The sequence below is a fragment of the Natator depressus genome, chromosome 10 (assembly GCF_965152275.1).
Source record: "Natator depressus isolate rNatDep1 chromosome 10, rNatDep2.hap1, whole genome shotgun sequence".
Lineage (NCBI taxonomy): Eukaryota > Metazoa > Chordata > Testudines > Cheloniidae > Natator > Natator depressus.
In genome coordinates, this window is record NC_134243.1 from 39,187,048 (window position 1) to 39,206,142 (window position 19,095).

Consider the following 19,095-nt stretch of genomic DNA (forward strand, 5'->3'; position numbering starts at 1 on the left):
ATTAAAGTCAATGATAAAAGGCTCATCGACTTCAGTGCTGGCAAGATTGGGCTCGTTGTTAGGCAACTTGACTTTATATTCAACCTAAACTTTCCTCTGCTTAATTAGAACCCGTTACTCCTAGTTATTTTGCCTTGGTCCACCCTAAACAATTCCCCTTCTCTTTCCTGGCTGTGCTATTTACTCCTGTCAAACATGTTTTACATAATGATCAGTCTCTCTGAGTCACTGAGCCAAGCTATGCATATTGAGTGTCTTTTAATCTTTGCTCATACATCAGCCCTTCCAGCCCCTCTGTCATTTGGTTGCTCTTCCTTTTGTAATACGGATCCTTTCCCATTAGTAGAATATATTTAAACTACTATGTAAAATCTGCCTAGCATCCCCCTGGGCTGCTCTGCAGAAGGCAAGCTTTTTGTAGGCATGGCTAAGATATTGACACAAGTGCAATCGATGTGGAATAAAAAATATACTTTCTCCTTGAGGCTGGAAGAACACCAACTGCAGAATTCTCCTCGAGCTTCTCTAGGCACAGCATGTCATTACGTTTGATTTTCCTAAGTCTTCGCGTCTCCTTTATGTAATGAATATATTTTGAGTGGCTTTATTTCTCTTCTTTCAGTATGTTTCCTAGTGTTATCCCAGCCTGCGATCCCACCATCCCCAACCATCTTTATCACACCTGCATGGCTCCTATATCTGTAAGTATCTTTCAAGATTCCATCTTTGGATGAGGCTGGGGTTTGTGCAGCCTTCTGAGGGAAGTCACATCCATTTGTCTGTGTCGTTGAGGCAGTAATTACTGGGGGATAGGGGAGCTTCTCCGGCGGGGACCATGGAGAAGGTCAGATGATCATCAAGGGCCCTTCTGGCCTTAATCTGTGAGCCGTGCTCATGAGTGTGATACGAGTGCCTGAGGTTTAACTCAGCAGAGCTGTCAATCAAGCACCTCTTTAGGTGCTGAAAGTCCCTAGCTTATCAGAAGAACAGATGCTCTGCTGCAGCCTGTACTTCACGTTTCCACTTGCTGCCCAAGGGGTCGCTTTTAGGGTAATTTGCTTCCTGTGTCCCACTCAGCCTTTGGCCCCTCTTCAGAGGTTCCCAGGAAGCATGCCAATAACAGTAGTAGTTTTGCAAGATAGACGCCTGTTCACTAGAACTCCACTGAAATCCTCTTTGCCCACAACTCTTCACCCAGGCCACTCACTTGGCACTAATTGGTAATGACATTTGGTCACCACCACCCGAAGTTTGGAATAGTTGGGAGAAAGACCCAAATGACTGGGTACTCCTCTGGACCTCTCTGGAGTTCCCCAATCGCTGATCATGCTTCCCTTCAACAGAGAGAATTAGAAATTCATGCTAGGGCCTAGGTGGCCCTAGCAGAAGCTGATTGAGCCTGTATATCCACAAGGTTGGGTAGAGCCACCCAGCGCAGAGACGAATCTGGTGTCCTGAAAACGGGACTATTATCACAAAAGACAACACATCTCAGGTGAAACCACTGGAGTGATGGAGGAAGGAAGAGAGGTTACAAGGAATAGGGTGGCAAGAGACTGTATTGACCCACTTTGTTCTATATCTGTTCAAATACTGGGGTGTAGATAAGGGCCAGATCCTTGGCTCGTGTGTATAAATCAGCCTGGCTCCGGTACAGTCAATGGGAGCTACAGACGTACATCAGCGGAGGCTCTAGCTCCCTTTCCTGTTCTTCGGTTCATTCCGTGCCACACGAACTGTGTTCCTGCCCTTTATTCTATTGCTTCACCTACCTGCACATGGAAGCTGCAAGCCCTCTCAGGCAGGGACTGATTTATTCCCCACTGTTGATTCCCTGTTACTTAGACCTATAAGCATCTCTCTGTTTGGCACCTTCTTGCACAGCAGCACACCTCACTGGGTATCCGATATCCCCATACATCCACCCATGAGGCCAGAGTTTAAAGAGATGGGGCCAGGAGTTTGCACCCTCATAGGTACTTTTACTGTTTTGATTATTTGTCATTGGCTCTCTTTGCAGCTAGCCGTGCTGATAGTCTTGTCTCTGTTGGTGAAACGCAAGAGCCTCTATAAATGCTGTTGGAATGGAGCACCTGGACTGCTGAGGTACCCAGAATAACCCCATATCCACACCTCTGCACTCATCCAACAACACTGCTCCCTTTGCCCCGCAGGCAACCTTGGCAGAGGTTTACATTTGTTTTCATGTGACTCTGCACTCCCTGATGCTGTTCAGACTGGAATTGCTGAAATCTCTCAATGGCCCCGATTCCTCAACTGTGTCTGATTTTGCCATCCAAAATTATTGTGAGCACAGTTTTGTGGGTGTACCTGTTAGCCCTTGGTATATCTAGTGTTCTGATTTGCAGAAAGTCGGCTGTTGGGTAGCTTGGCACCTTGGCACTTTACAGCATGGCATGTAACTAGGCTAGGAGGTGAAATGGCAGGTGTAGAATTCAAGGCTGCATTTCAAACCCCAGGCTAGAGGCAGGAAGGGCTGGATCAGGCTCTTTCTGGTCAAAATTTTCAGCTGTCTCCAAGTTCATGATAAGAATCTTAAAGTTTGGGAGCGTTATCTAACCTAACCTGAACCTTCTTCTCTTTACTGCTTTCATGGCTTTCCCCCCTTCCACTCCTCTTCCCCCAGCAGGCTGACCTAAGAGCATGGGGCAGCTTTTCTTTTGACAAACTAAGAGCTATGACCAGGATGGTTGCTTCTGAGTCACTCTGCCATTCATGTGGCAGCCCTGATGGCTGGCCTGGTGGTCTAGCCCAACACTGTTCCGGTCAGATGGCTGCAGACTAGACTAAAACCAAACTGAAGAGAGGCCTATGCTCCCAAGGAAACCCTGCTGTGCACCTCTTTGTGCAAAACAATGATGTTGCCATTCTCCTCCCAGCAGCGGGGGTTGACTGTGTTACCAGAAGACTAAACAATCTATCCCCAGTCACAGAAAATTTGAAATTCAGTCAGTAACTGGAACCCTTCCCACTGGTATCCTCCTCCAGGATCCCAGACCTTTGCTCACACTGTTGTGCCAGGTGACTCTGGGAGCTTTGCTACCACCTGACCTTGATATCTGTGTTCTAGAACTTGGAGTGGGAGGAGGGCATCTGATCTGCCATTGGATAGGGGGTATGGAGTGACTTGGGCAATTATTTAGAAACTCTAGTGCAGTAGACACCCCCTTGTCCTTTGACTACTTCCATCTGTTCATCATTCCTTACTGTTATCTCTAACATCATAGAATCATAGAAGATTAGGGCTGGAAGAGACCTCAGGAGGTCATCTAGTCCAATCCCCTGCTCAAAGCAGGACCAACACCAACTAAATCATCCCAGCCAGGGCTTTGTTAAACTGGGCCTTAAAAACCTCTAAGGAAGGAGATTCCACCACCTCCCTAGGTAACCCATTCCAGTACTTCACCACCTTCCTAGTGAAATAGTTTTTCCTAACTAGTTTTTCCAACCTAGACCTCCCCCACTGCAACTTGAGACCATTACTCCTTGTTTTGTCCTCTGCCACCACTGACAACTGCTTAGCTCCATCCTCTTTGGAACCCCCCTTCAGGTAGTTGAAGGCTGCTATCAAATCCCCCTCACTCTTCTCTTCTGCAGACTAAATAACCCCAGTTCCCGCAGCTTCTCCTCATGTGTCATGTGCCCCAGCCCCCTAATCATTTTCGTTGTCTTCTGCTGGACTCTCTCCAATTTGTCCACATCCTTTCTGTAGTGGGGGGCCCAAAACTGGACACAATACTCCAGGTGTGGCCTCACAGTGCTGCATAGAGGAGAATAATCACTTCCCTCAATCTGCTGGCAATGCTCCTACTAATGCAGCCCAATATGCCTTTAGCCTTCTTGGCAACAAGGGCTCACTGCTGACTCATATCCAGCTTCTTGTCCACTGTAATCCCCAGGTCCTTTTCTGCAGAACTGCTGCTTAGCCAGTTGGTCCCCAGCCTGGAGCAGTGCATGGGATTCTTCCATCCTAAGTTCAGGACTCTGCACTTGTCCTTGTTGAATCTCATCCGATGACTTTTGGCTCAATCCTCCAATTAGTCTAGGTCATTCTGGACCCTATCCCTACCCTCCATCGTATTTACCTCTCCCCCCAGCTTAGTGTCATCTGCGAACTTGCTGAGGGTGCAGTCCATCCCATCATCCAGATCATGAATGAAGATATTGAACAAAACTGGCCCCAGGACTGACCCCTGGGGCACTCTGCTTGATATTGGCTGCTAACTAGACATCGAGTTGTTGATCACTACCTGTTGAGCCCAATGATCTAACCAGCTTTCTTATAGTCCGATCATCCAATCCATACTTCTTTAACTTGCTGGCAAGAATACTGTGGGAGACCGTATCAAAAGCTTTGCTAAAGTCAAGGTATATCACATGCACTGCTTTCCCCATATCCACAGAGCCATATGGATCATGAATTCCCATGATCATAGAATCCTAGAATATCAGGGTTGGAAGGGACCTCAGGAGGTCATCTAGTCCAATCCCCTGCTCAAAGCAGGACCAATCCCCAATTAAATCATCCCAGCCAGGGCTTTGTCAAGCCTGACCTTAAAAACTTCTAAGGAAGGAGATTCTACCACCTCCCTAGGTAACACATTCCAGTGTTTCACCACCCTCTTGGTGAAAAAGTTTTTCCTAATATCCAACCTAAACCTCCCCCACTGCAACTTGAGACCATTACTCCTTGTCCTGTCCTCTTCTACCACTGAGAATATTCTAGAACCATCCTCTCTGGAACTACCTCCCAGGTAGTTGAAAGTAGCTATCAAATCCCCCCTCATTCTTCTCTTCTGCAGACTAAACAATCCCAGTTCCCTCAGCCTCTCCTCATAAGTCATGTGTTCCAGAGCCCTAATCATTTTTGTTGCCCTTCGCTGGACTCTCTCCAATTTATCCACATCCTTCTTGTAGTGTGGGGCCCAAAACTGGACACAGTACTCCAGATGAGGCCTCACCAATGTCGAATAGAGGGGAACGATCACGCTATGCCCCTACTTATACATCCCAAAATGCCATTGGCCTTCTTGGCAACAAGGGCACACTGCTGACTCATATCCAGCTTCTCCTCCACTGTCACCCCTAGGTCCTTTTCCGCAGAACTGCTGCCTAGCCATTCAGTCCCTAGTCTGTAGCGGTGCATTGGGTTCTTCCGTCCTAAGTGCAGGACCCTGCACTTATCCTTATTGAACCTCATCAGATTTCTTTTGGCCCAATCCTCCAATTTGTCTAGGTCCCTCTGTATCCTATCCGTGCCCTCCAGCGTATCTACCACTCCTCCTAGTTTAGTATCATCCGCAAATTTGCTGAGGGTGCAATCCACACCATCCTCCAGATCATTTATGAAGATATTGAACAAAACCGGCCCCAGGACCGACCCCTGGGGCACTCCACTTGACACCGGCTGCCAACTAGACATGGAGCCGTTGAGCCCGACAATCTAGCCAACTTTCTACCCACCTTATAGTGCATTCATCCAGCCCATACTTCTTTAACTTGCTGACAAGAATACTGTGGGAGACCGTGTCAAAAGCTTTGCTAAAGTCAAGAAACAATACATCCACTGCTTTCCCTTCATCCACAGAACCAGTAATCTCATCATAGAAGGCGATTAGATTAGTCAGGCACTATGATCTCACCTTTTAGTCTATAAATCACCATGCATGCCTTTGGGACAGTAGAAATAAGAATTTTCCATCCCTGAGAGAGGTTGCAGCTCCATGTTCCCTGCAAATGTGACAGGGACACTCAGCAAAGACCGTGAAGAACCACCTGAGTCCTTAGGGCAGCTCAGAGAAGCCCAGGGTATGGCTGTGGCAGGGTCAGGTTGGGGATCAGTTTCTTCCAGCTAAACAGAGGACATTGGGGACCCATCCAGATACCTTGGTGGTGAGCCATGCTGGCAAATGGGACACACAGGTACATCCCACTGGCCATTCAATGGGGGCTTTGTGGTAACTCCCTTATCCCAGCTGTTGTATGATGCACCTAGTGGTTACCCTTTGTGGCAGAGACAGGTGGATGTGGTGCCCCAAACCACTGTGCCCTTCTCTCTCAAGCTGTCTGCAGTGGAGGGAAGGGTGATCTCCATGGGGAGGTGGGGGTAAGGGGCACCCTGTCTATTCTCATTCTACCCCCCACCCCCCCACCCCCGATTGTTGCAGCCCTGTGAATTTCTTGGAGGCAGAGGGCCACCAGGGGCTTGTGGCAGCAGTGTTTGGAATCCTCTTCTCTTCTGTTTGTGTGCTGGTGCTGGATACCGACCCCCTGCCTTTCATTGCCAGCTCCTCCCCACGCAGTCGAGGTAATGCAGGTGGCGCTGGGTCATCCCTTTCTGAAGTTTGCGGGTGTTTTGCTGTTTCAGTCCATTGGGCCCCTCAGAAGCCAGGGTTTTCCCCACAGGCTGTCCCAGGTGGGCACAGGGATCTCATTCAGACCCAGTGCAGGCTTTCCCCTAACTGGGTGACATCCTGAATAACTGTCTTCATTTTTTGGCTACCTTTCCCCACATGCTCACATTTGTTTGTTTTAACATTTAAAACGTGTTGGGCCTCCCCTGGCCCTTCCCCAGGCAATGTTTGGCCAATCTATTGCATGTCCTCTTGCACACAGATCAGTGCAAATATACTCCAGATTTCCAGACAGCATGTGCTACTGCTAACAATGGACTGTTTTACAACCGGGGGAGCGGGGAAAGGGACTGCAGCTCCAGCAGGGCTGGGCGGGGCTCCGTTGAAAAAGCCAGTGCTGTTGTGACTTGGGCAAAACTTTGTGAAGCAGGCTTGTGCTCTGTCAGGCCCTGCCTAGTACTGCTGTTCCATCGCTTGCATTAGTACTGGTGGGGCCTGCCATAGAGGCACTGGGAAGCCAGAGCTCCAGTTGATGTGAATGGGAGCTGCAGATGCTGAGCTCCTCTGAACTGAACCAGACAAAACCAACTGGGGCTGGAGGGGAAGCGCCTTGATCTAAAAAGTGACGGTTCATCTGAGCTTCATATGGCAAAGTGAAGGCATCCCAGCAGTTAAACTCTGCTAAGCGGAGGCAGCACCCTAAGGTCTCATCCAGTGAGCATTTTGCATGGGCAAGCTGCTGGGAAGCCCTCGTGTGATGGTGGTGCCAAGGGGAAGAGAGGTGCCATGGCTGGCTGTCCCTGCATGCCATTAGCATGGACTGGATTTCCAGTGTCCAGCTTTGGGTGGCTTAATGTCTCCTCTTAAGCCAATATGCAAGTCAAGGGCATCACTTTGCCTATTAATCCTTGTACTGAGAGCTCTGCAATTTTGTTTTTTCTCTCCCCCCCCCCCCGCCCCTTGTCTAGAGTACTGGAAGATCATGGCTTTGCTCTATTACCCTGCCTTCTATTATCCTTTAATTGCATGCGCCACAATCAGACACCGAGCCGGGTACTTCGTAGGCTGCTTGCTCTCCTGGTGCCACTGTGTGGTCCATATCTGGCAGAAAGTGGACTGCCCTCAGTCATCCAAGGTAAATGCAAATGAGATGCATAACATGGGTATTGTTCTTCCTTCCTGGTCATATCAGCTACTAAAGACATCTCCAGGTAAGTGGAAAGGGAGCGGGGATGAATGGCTGGTGCTTGAAACTGAGAGGCACTCTTTCACGGTGAAGCCTCAAGTCAGGCTCTTCTTGAGCCTAAGGTGTGGATAACTGTAGTGTAGGCCACATCGGAGCAGAGCCCTTACAATCTCCTAACCTAATGCAGATGGAATAAGGCTTTTGGGGCTACTGCTGCATTCTGGGCATCTGCAGGCATCTGAGGAATCCTAAACTGTGAATCTGAACTCTTTGGATGGAGGGGCAACAGGAGCAGGAAGTTGTAGGTCACAGTACATAGAATACTACGTACAGGCTTGTGCTGAAGTATGAAGTGATAACCACACTTAGCAACTGTCCTCTTCTCCCCAGATTTACAGGTATTATTCCCTGCTGTCTTATGTTCCTATTATCCTCTGCCTCATAGTCCTGAGCATTTGGTATCCAGTACTGCTTGTCAGGAGCTTCACACAGGAGAAACCGACTGCTAGAGAGGTAATGCACTGCAGCTTCCTTTCAAATCCATGCTGTGTTGACTCCGCTAAGGGCATTGTGTAGAAAACATAAATTTTCCCCCTTATGTTAGTTCCACTCCTCTGCAACAGTTATGTACCAGTTATTGGTTCAAATTTTGATCGTGTGTGTGAGCTAATTAATTAGTGAATAAGACTTTAGTGTCTGTAATCAGAGCTGAAGATGTGCCCAGCAGAGCAGATGTGGCTATAGAAGAGACACAAAATGTGGCATGAATCAGACAACTTTTGAGAAATATGTCATTCCCTGTATTTTATGTCTTTTAAAAAACGTTTTGGAGTGTATTGTCTTATTGGCATGGAAACTGATCAGTTTTGCAATACTTTGAACGCCATGTGTATTAATTTTTTTTCCTTAATAGCAGGTCTCTCCTATTTTTATGTGCGAAATAGATCATCCCCATTTTGTAGGGAAAATGCCTGAGGTACTGATCTTGGTTCTCTGAAATCCATGGTCACTAAATGCTTTTGACTGGTCATCGCTCTGCCAGATGGTTTTCTCATATTGTTTCCACATCTGTCTGGCCTTCTACTTAGAGCTTGTCTACAGGGAAATTTACCTGCAGTAAAAACAAGGAGTCCTTGTGGCACCTTAGAGACTAACAAATGTATTTGGGCATAAGCTTTCGTGGGCTAGAACCTACTTCATCAGATGCATGGAGTGGAAAATACAGTAGCAGGTATATATATACATAGTACATGAAAAGATGGGAGTTGCCTTACCAAGTGGGGGGTCAGTCTAACGAGACAATTCAATTAACAGTAGAATACCAAGGGAGGAAAAATCACTTTTGTAGTGATAATGAGGGTGGCCCATTTCAAACAGTTGACAAGAAGGTATGAGTAACAGTACGGGGAAATTAGTATGGTAAAATCAGTTTTTGTAATAACCCATCCTCTCCCAGTCTTTATTCGGGCCTAATTTGATGGTGTCCAGTTTGCAAATTAATTCCAGTTCTGCAATTTCACATTGGAGTCTGTTTTTGAAGTTATTTTGTTGAAGAATTGCTACTTTTAAATCTGTTATTGAGTGACCAGGGAGGTTGAAGTGTTCTCCTACTAGTTTTTGAATGTTATAATTCCTAATGTCAGATTTGTGTCCCGTAGAGACTGTCCAGTTTGGCCAATGTACATGGCAGAGGGGCATTGCTGGAACATGATGGCATATATCACTACCTGCAGTAGTTCCCTTTGTGGACGCTCTCTTGCTCCTGAATAGCTACTGTGTGACTTTTTAAAAGTCACATCCCATCCTAATCCAAAATAACTTTCAAGTGTAGACAAGCCCTTAGGGTCGAATGGGGCCACCCAAGTTCTCTAATTGTAAGGCACACTTTCCGCATCCAACTTTGCACATTGGGATGATTGTCTGTGTGCACAAACTCCATGTCTGTGCATGTAAGTCAGTTTCCTCACTTCCCAAGGGCGTCACTTGCTCACATGGATATTTATGTCTGTATCTTGTCTGCAGGCTTAATCAGCTGAGCAGATAGAAATGGCTGGGTGAAAACCAGAGGCAGGCTCTGCAAAGGTGGCCCTGAGTGTTTCTGTAGGGTTAGGCTTCAGGAACTGACTTAGCTAAACACTAAGCTGTGAACAGAGCCTCTACTCCAGGTTTTCTCAATCTTCATTGCATCACAACCCCCTTCTGACAACAATAATTACTACACGACCCCAGGAAGGGGGACCAAAGCCCACGCCCTGCTGCCCTGGGCTCAGGGGCCAAAGCCCAAGCCCTGCCGCCCTGCGGGGCACTGAAACTTGAGGGCTTTAGCCCTGGGCGGCGGAGCTTAGACTTTGGTTTCAGCCCTAAGCCCCAGCAAGTCTAATGCCAGCCCTGGCGACCCCATTAAAACTGGGTTGCAACCCACTTTGGGGTCCTGACCCACAGTTTGAGAACCACTGCTCTAGTCCAAACTCTGCAAATATTTTATTAGCTTTCCCCCCTGGTATTTCATTACTTCTGGGCTCCAGCCAAGATCAGAAGCTGAAATGGTGGGAAGAGGCTGTTCTAGGGGCACATTTGGCTCGTCCAGAGTTAGAAAGCAGAGGAAGTCAATGTCCCCATGAGCTTGCAAACCTAAGAGTGTCAGCTGAACATCAAGCTTTTTATATGTTCATTTGAGCCAACCTGCTGAGCCTCTTCACTCAGTGCTATTGACTCTCCAGTAAACCCTGTTCTGTGTTCGTCACTTCCCACCCACCCCCTACTCTGGGGCTTGCAATCACTTAAGTTACTTTTAATTATTCTTCCAAGCAAACAAACCTCCCTATTTTATCTCCTCTCTGCTGTCATGGGCCCAGCAGGCAGCCTTCCTCCACATCCAGCGTCAGCCCTGTTTGAAAAGGGATCTGAGATGCTGAACTTCCTCTTTCTTTGCAACATCCTGATTGCACTCCAGCCAAGTGTCATTACATGCAAGGGGAATTGGAAGGTGCTCATCTCCCAAGCTTGAGTTATCAGTCCTTAATGCATCAGTTTTGTTGGTGCCTGATCACCTCCCAGGATCCTACCCCTTGGAACTCAGCTTCATTCCTCTAATGCTGCCATTTGGCACTCTAGTTGCTCCTACAAATGCACAAGGTGCTCCTGTCCTTCCCTATATCTCCCAAAGTAAGAGGAGTGTGGCTGAAGTTCAGTGCATAACAGTGGTGCTGGAACTAGGGGTGCTGCTGCACCCCCTGGCTTGAAGTAGTAATAAAAAAACATGATTTCCATGGTTTCTGTCATCAGCATTCCCACTATAAAAATTGTTCCGGCACCTCTGGTGCATAACAAACCTCCTGTGATGAGAGCAAAGCAGCTGGCTGTTGTTCAGCAAGGGAAGGCTCCCATTTTGAGTTGTCTTGGAATGATCCAGGCTATGGAAGCCATCTGCTGCCATCATTCCGGGCTCTGAGGAAAGAAGGTGATTGGTCTAACTTGTTCTAAATGCCTGCCCCTCCTACTTCAGCATAGGTGCTGTCAATGCTAATCCTTGAACCTTTGCTGGGAGTACTGCCTATTCCCTACCTGCTCCCTCTGGCTGAGCCCCTGCCACTTGCCACCTCTGTATCCCAAGTTCTCCAGGTATCCCCATCCTAGCTTCCAGTTCTTGGCACATTGGCTGTGCCCACGAGTGCCCCAGAGGGCAGTGGGTTGGATGGTTCTGGGTTTTTTTATTTTGCTGTATTTGGAGGGAAAGAAAATCTCTCTTCTGTATAAACTCCTTAGCTCAAGAAGCTTAGGCATCAATGGGTCCCATTCAGCCCAGAACTGGTGTCTCATTGTTTTCCCCCTAGGTTTTCATGGCAGTAGGGGATAATCCCTTAGGATCAGACAACCTTTGTTCGGAGGATATGGGGGGAAACCTATTTTAAAAATGTAATAACACAAACTCTCTCCCTGACCCCCCCCACCAAAAACAAACAAACAAACAAAACCAAAACAAATTCATCCCTTGCAGATTTCTTAGTGTTATACCAAATCCTGGATTTAGTCTAAAGAACCTTCTAGTTCACCTAAATCCTGCTCCCAGCATTTCTTAGCATTGGACTGAGTGTTTTCCTTTTGGTCAGTCTGGTATCAAAATGGTCTTTCAGGCTGGAGCCTGTGATTCTCGCATCTAGATTGATATTTAGGCTCTAGTGAATGAGTCAGTGTTCTTTCTCGAGTGATTAACTCAAATGTTTTGTTGCAAAATGTCAATAAAAGTTGTTCATCTAAAAAGGGGATTGTGTAACACTTCTTGGTGTGGAAGTTTTATTCCTATAGCTGAATGCAACTGCTTAATGACTCTCTATTTGAAAGAAGATGCTAGGTGTTGAATGAATTCAATATTGGAGGCTGCCAGTAGATGGTGCAATGCTTTCCGTAAAGAATGTGTATATATGGAAGGGTTTTCTTCAGCCGGGGGACAAAAGGGAAGCAAGAACTGGACAAAGGTAGAACCTTTGAGCACAGGGCTACCTATAGGGCTTTTGTAGATAGAATCATAGAATATCAGGGTTGGAAGGGACCCCAGAAGGTCATCTAGTCCAACCCCCTGCTCGAAGCAGGACCAATTCCCAGTTAAATCATCCCAGCCAGGGCTTTGTCAAGCCTGACCTTAAAAACCTCTAAGGAAGGAGATTCTACCACCTCCCTAGGTAACGCATTCCAGTGTTTCACCACCCTCTTAGTGAAAAAGTTTTTCCTAATATCCAATCTAAACCTCCCCCATTGCAACTTGAGACCATTACTCCTCGTTCTGTCATCTGCTACCATTGAGAACAGTCTAGAGCCATCCTCTTTGGAACCCCCTTTCAGGTAGTTGAAAGCAGCTATCAAATCCCCCCTCATTCTTCTCTTCTGCAGACTAAACAATCCCAGCTCCCTCAGCCTCTCTTCATAAGTCATGTGCTCTAGACCCCTAATCATTTTTGTTGCCCTTCGCTGGACTCTCTCCAATTTATCCACATCCTTCTTGTAGTGGGGGGCCCAAAACTGGACACAGTACTCCAGATGAGGCCTCACCAGTGTCGAATAGAGGGGAACGATCACATCTCTCGATCTGCTCGCTATGCCCCTACTTATACATCCCAAAATGCCATTGGCCTTCTTGGCAACAAGGGCACACTGTTGACTCATATCCAGCTTCTCGTCCACTGTCACCCCTAGGTCCTTTTCCGCAGAACTGCTGCCTAGCCATTCGGTCCCTAGTCTGTAGCGGTGCATTGGATTCTTCCATCCTAAGTGCAGGACCCTGCACTTATCCTTATTGAACCTCATCAGATTTCTTTTGGCCCAATCCTCCAATTTGTCTAGGTCCTTCTGTATCCTATCCCTCCCCTCCAGCGTATCTACCACTCCTCCCAGTTTAGTATCATCTGCAAATTTGCTGAGAGTGCAATCCACACCATCCTCCAGATCATTTATGAAGATATTGAACAAAACCGGCCCCAGGACCGACCCCTGGGGCACTCCACTTGACACCGGCTGCCAACTAGACATGGAGCCATTGATCACTACCCGTTGAGCCCGACAATCTAGCCAGCTTTCTACCCACCTTATAGTGCATTCATCCAGCCCATACTTCCTTAACTTGCTGACAAGAATACTGTGGGAGACCGTGTCAAAAGCTTTGCTAAAGTCAAGAAACAATACATCCACTGCTTTCCCTTCATCCACAGAACCAGTAATCTCATCATAAAAGGCGATTAGATTAGTCAGGCATGACCTTCCCTTGGTGAAGGATAACCACTCTAAGGAGAGAACCACGGCATTGATTCAAGCATCTGACTGTGTCCTGTATCCAAATAACAAGTGGGCTTTTGTGCTGCTTTCTTTAGGTTGTAGGGAATGGCTATTATAATGAATACCTGAAGACTATCCTGGCCAAAAGAACACACAAAAGAAGGTACGGCCAAAACAATGCTCTTACTCTTCTGCAGGAACTCTGCCTGGTTCTAATCTAGTGTTTCTTGCCTGGGGGTAGGTCAGTAAACACAATGGGGGGTTATGAGTACAACTACGTTTTATTCACGGGTATTTTTAGTAAAAGTCAAGGACAGGTCATGGGCAGTAAACAAAAATGCATGGCCCATCACCTGTCCATGACTTATACTATATACCCCTGATTAAATCTTGGGGTGGGGGGGCAGCCTGGGGGTGCCGTGGGTGCTTGGGGGGGGTCGGCTCGGGTGCTGGGGGATGAGAGTGGGGGACTAGGGTTGCCAGGCATCCGGTTTTTGACCAGAATGTCTGGTCGAAAAGGGACCCTGGCGGCTCTGTTCAGCACCACTGACCAGGCCGTTAAGTCTGGTTGGTGGCGCAGCGGGACTAAGGCAGGCTCCCTGCCTGCCCTGGCTCCATGCAGCTCCCGGAAGTGACCGGCATATCCGGCTCCTAGGTGCAGGGGCAGCCAGGGAAGCTCCGCGTGCTGCCCCCGCCCTGAGCACCGCCTCTGCAGCTCCTGTTGGCTGGGAACCATGGCCAATGGAGCTGCAGGGGCAGCGCCTGTGGGTGCGGGCACCACGCTCTGAGCAAAGCCGCCTGGCCCCTCTGCCTAGGAGCTGGACATGGCGGCTGCTTCTGGGAGCAGCGTGGAACCAGAGCAAGAAGGGGGCCTGCCTTAGCCCCGCTGTGCCACCGACTGGGAGTCACCTGAAGTAAGTGCTGCCCGGCCGGAGCCAAAACCCCCTGCCCTAGGTCGGAACCCCCTCCCGCACCCAAATCCCCTGCCACGGGTCAGAACCCCACACACACACTCCAACCCTCTGCCCCAATCCGGAGCCCCCTCCTGCATCCCAAACCCCTCATCCCCAACCCCACCTCAGAGCCCACACCCCCAGTCGGAGCTTGAAAAGCACTGCCCAGAGCCCTCACCCCCTCCTGTGCCCCAACCCCAGCCCTGAGCCCCCTACCCAAACTCCTGCTGGGTGGTGGGGTGGGCAATGACCCAAGATTGCCCCAGCAGCGGCCAGTGCAGCTGGCCCAGGGGCCGCCCGAGCTGCTCAGGCAGCCCCCAGGCCAGCCATACCAGCTGCTGCAGAAGTCACGGATTCCACGACTTTCCGTGATTCCATGACCTCCGTGACAAACTCACAGCCTTACTTGTGAGACATTGAAAACTTCATTAGTCTAAAGCAAAGAAAATCTTTCTCTCCCCTCCCCACATACCCTTACCCTCCAACATCAAGTATTCTGTCACCTTCTCAAAACACACACATTATGGATGTAAATGTAATCTTTACTGGGTTTCATACATGACCATCATGCTGTAGTTCACACAGGAATTCAGGGCAGTCCTATGGCCCATCTCATACAAGGGGTCAGACTAGACGATCCCACTGGATCCATTCTGACTTTGGATTCCATTACTCTTGTTATCATTGACACTTCTTTACTCTTATACCAAATGTAAGGGCATTTTGACAATTTTGACTTCAAATGAGGGGTGGCTGGCGTAGAAAGGTTGAGAAATGCTGCTCTGAACAGTGCTATTTGCAGCTGTTAAAAAGGAAGCTGTTCTCGAGGTGGTGGTAAGCTCAGGACCACATACACTGGCTGGGCTGTGCATGGGGAGCCTGGGGCTGGAGTGGCTGTGCATGCTACAAGTCAGGACTGAGGTGTATTGGCACAACTGTGTGTACTAGCTTCATCAGAACTTCCACCCAAAAGGGCAGGCTGCTGGTGATGATCGATAAGTGTTAAAAATCAAAGCAGTGCTTTTGTTCTGGGCCAGCGTTTCATACCTGACTCATCGCAATTCTTCCTCTTCCAGCTCCAGGAAAGTAAGTCTCCTCTCGAGGACCCAGATGTATTTACGCTCTTACATCTACACACCCCAGGAAGGTACTGTATGACAAGATCTTCTGATGCGCTCTTAGGCATAGCAGGGTCTCTGGCACCAGACTTCCTCCCACATGAAGAAACTGTGTTTCTTGGCTCTCTCTCTCAAAGCATCTATGCCGAGGCAGCTGCCATACTAAATATGCACAACTCAATTTGAATGAATTGTCATCTTTGTGAAAGGAAATTTTGGGTGTTGCAAGGAGAGTGCTAACTCCATTGGCATGACAACCTTGTTTCCCAGATTGCATGAAGGTTTCTGTGTTATTAGGCTTCTTCCCTCATGTACTTGTTTAGCAGTTCAGTTGACTGTTGTATCGACAGAGTGGATGGGTGGAATCTGGAATCTAGATGTGCTGAGGAAGGCCTGGATGAAACCATAGTGGTGGGGATGCTTTTGGCTAGGAGAGGGGTCAGACAGCTATGAACGGATGTAATGAAACTGGATGGGTGGCGAGAGTGACTGACACTGTGAAGGAATGGAAGCCCAGATGGATGCCTTTTGCTAACTTGTCACCCTGCTGCTCGTAAGCCTCAGGCTGGAATTGGTCTCTTGTCTCTTATGTCCCCCTATCATTCTGGGATTTCAGGGTTCCAGGTTCCTCTGAAGCTGGTTCTCTCTGTAACCACAGCCGTGATTGCTGTTTACCAGGTAAGCCTGTAGCAATGCCCCTGCTGGGCCTGTGGATGGCCCTGCTAGCCTGTCCTGTTGTTTCCCATGCCCTACTTACATTCTGTGTGAGTGGGGAAGCAAGATGGGCAGCCCCATCCAACTGCCAGGCTCCCACACCCATCCCACCCATTCTGTGACTTGCCCTGGGCACTGCGAGGGTTCTCCCAGGAGCAAGAAGGATTAATCTCAGTGACAGGCTGCATTGTCCCAAGGGTCACTCCTGGCTGACGGAGCCTGCAGCACCCCTCTGTACTCATTGCAGCTGTCACTGTTCTGTGGCAGGGTAATCAGCTTCAGCAAGGACCAGGCTCTGATCACAGCCCTGCTTTCCATCTGCAGCAGGGCCAGACGTGGCAGCTGCCTACAGCTCTCTCTGTTGGTGTTCATTTTGTGTGCTCCTGCCAGCGCAGTGGGCGAGAGACTGGAACTGAGGACTCCTGCCCTGGCAGCCTCAGTCTGCATAACAGACTGGAGTTTTTAACCCTTTTCTTGCTGTCACCTTTCCATTGTGTCTGAGGCTCTGGCACCCACGTCCCCCTTGTTTCCTCCACTCCATGGCAGTGTCCAGGACGTGGTCAGCAGCTGCTGTGGGGCGGGAGTTTACCACAGTGGCGGTGAACAGGTTGCTGGTGTACATGCATGAGCACACTCCCTTGCACACTGTCTGTAGCGCTCACCAGGCTCTTGGTTCACAGATGGCCTTGCTGCTGCTCGTCGTCTTCGTCCCCAACATTCAGATAGTGAGAGCAGGGATGACGAAGGAAATCACTGTCCTGCTGGTTCAGTTTGGTATTGTGCCCTCAGAGAACCCGGGGAGTGTCCCTGGAGACATGGAGCAGGAGCTGGACACAGTCAGACACTATCTTTGGTCACTGGAAGGTGAGTCTCTCCAAGTCTGTCAAGCTTGATGCTGGGGGTGCCCATGATCCCAGTCCCGTTTCCCTGCCTAAATCCTGGGCTGTCTGTGTAAGAGGCCCAAAGGCCTCTGTCTGGTACAGCATGGACGATGGCAAGGAAAGCTTCCAAACTGCCATGCTTTGGAGTGATGTCTTGAAGGGCGTGTTCAGTCTGTATGCCTCTCCTTCCTCCCCACACTATACACACTTCTCTGTCCCGGAGCTCTCTGCTGAGACTACCCAAGAAACAGGCAATTTGTCTAGGTGACAGCAAAGGTCTGTGATACTGAAACTTACCCTCAGGATCAAGATGCACCAAAGAATTCCTGACCTCTCAACATTTAAGTATCAACTCTTCCCCTTCAACTAGAGCAGAGCTGCACAGACCAAAGCAAATTCCCAGCTCCCCAGAGTGAGAGGACAACAGCTGCTTGGGTTTGTTTTTTCTCTCTCCTTTTAATGAGTAAAAATAACTAAGGGCACCACTCAGTCACTGAGCCATTTGTCCCATGGTAATAGAGACACCTGCGTAGCAGGGCGGTGACCATCAGCTAGACTGGCTTACATAGCGGTATGTAATGTTTAAAACAGGAGTGTGAACACTGTGAATCTTGGGTTCTGTCCCTGCTCCTGAGTGTGTTGCTAATCCCATTGTTTGTGGGTATGCAGGGAGGTGGGGTGTGGTTGGTGTTGGGAGGGAAGTTCCTGGATGTAAGAGATTAAAAATTCAAAAGTCTGATCCAAAGAAGTCAATGGGAGTTTCTTCATTGACATCATTGGACTGTGGGTCTGTCTTGAGGCTGCAGTTCAGCAAGGTATCGAAGCACATGCCTAGAGAAGCATACGCGGGGTCTCACTACTCAAGTGCTTAAGTAAGGCATGTACGTACATACCTTGCTGAATTGGGGTTCAATAGCTGATCTCATGAGCTCCCTGTGGTAGTGTTGGTGGGAGGGGTTTGATAGGAGAAACTTTCAGACCGAAGCATAGTCCTGGGAATTGGGACAATCTGAAATGCTGCACTGTCCTCTGAGTCTTTCCGAGAGGTTGGTTTGAAATTTAGAAGGGGCCTGGTCCCCTGGAAGGATGCCAGGAAAATTAATGTAACAGGACTCCAGTTTCCAGTCACTGGGAGGTGAGTGCCTAATAGTGCTTTAATTCCATTGAAAATTACTTCCACTAACAACTTCTAAAAGGCCCAGAGCGTGTTTTTTTGCTATGATCTGTCTGAAGTCTCTCCTTCACCTCCCCTCTGATTCATTCCCCCCGACACACACACTCTTCCCCTGCTTTCTCTTAGCATTAGGTGCACAGGTGTGCCATGTGGGCTGGCTCAATGCAGGGGTTGTACCTCCAGTTTGTGGTAATGGGTCCCAATCACAGAGAAACTCTAGAAACTGGAATATGGGGCTGCTGGGAAAGGAGTCTTGGAGAGTGAAGAGGATGGCTCAAAGGTTAGGGGAGTAACCTGGGACTTGGGAGACTCCTGTTCAATTCCCTCCTCTGCCACACGCTCCCCTATACGACTTTGGTCAAGTCACTTAGTCTCTCTTTGCCCCTATTTCCCATCTATGCAATGGGGATAACAGCTCTGCTTTGCCTCATTGTGGGTTTCGGATGCTAAAGAGTGTGAGATATGGTGGTGATGGAGAGCCAGAGATGGCCCTGTTTGAAATAGTTTGTGTGCCTCTTACTCAAAGGAGGAGTTGTCAGCTCTTTTCCTGACACTTTCCAGGCCTGAAGTTTCTAGGCCTGGTCACTAAAACCCCCACCAGGCTGCATAGCAAAGTTCTAAAATGTGGATGCTGCTGCAAAAGGCAGAGAGATGGAGACATGAAAAGAAAACCCTGGTCTCGTGCCAGCAAATGAAGAGTGCTGTGAATGCCAAGCAGGGAAGGGGGGCAAGAGGAGAAATATATCCACAGCCAGCAGTTCCATGCTACAGATGCTATTGTTCAGGGGGACTTTGATATGTGTTGGAATTGAGCAGATGGCTTCTAGAGTGTGTAACTACAAAGCCCTGGTGTGGAGGGGTGGGGGATTGGCTAATTCAAAGTCCCCAACAGGAGGACAGGCAGATGAGCTCTTGGCCCTGTTGCCTCT

At 48.7% G+C, this 19,095-nt stretch overlaps 1 protein-coding gene across 3 annotated transcripts in view; it reads left to right on the forward strand.

The window, feature by feature from the left end:
- Positions 1 to 19,095, forward strand: part of STRA6 (signaling receptor and transporter of retinol STRA6) — a 59,775-nt gene that overhangs the window by 27,030 nt on the left and 13,650 nt on the right. For all 3 annotated transcript variants that reach the window (XM_074965848.1, XM_074965849.1, XM_074965847.1), the window contains 9 exons: positions 623 to 701; positions 2,021 to 2,106; positions 6,189 to 6,328; positions 7,343 to 7,509; positions 7,951 to 8,073; positions 13,422 to 13,489; positions 15,356 to 15,426; positions 16,014 to 16,075; positions 16,792 to 16,975. In XM_074965848.1, the coding sequence (XP_074821949.1) occupies positions 623 to 701; positions 2,021 to 2,106; positions 6,189 to 6,328; positions 7,343 to 7,509; positions 7,951 to 8,073; positions 13,422 to 13,489; positions 15,356 to 15,426; positions 16,014 to 16,075; positions 16,792 to 16,975 (980 nt within the window). The remainder of the gene's footprint in view (positions 1 to 622; positions 702 to 2,020; positions 2,107 to 6,188; positions 6,329 to 7,342; positions 7,510 to 7,950; positions 8,074 to 13,421; positions 13,490 to 15,355; positions 15,427 to 16,013; positions 16,076 to 16,791; positions 16,976 to 19,095) is intronic.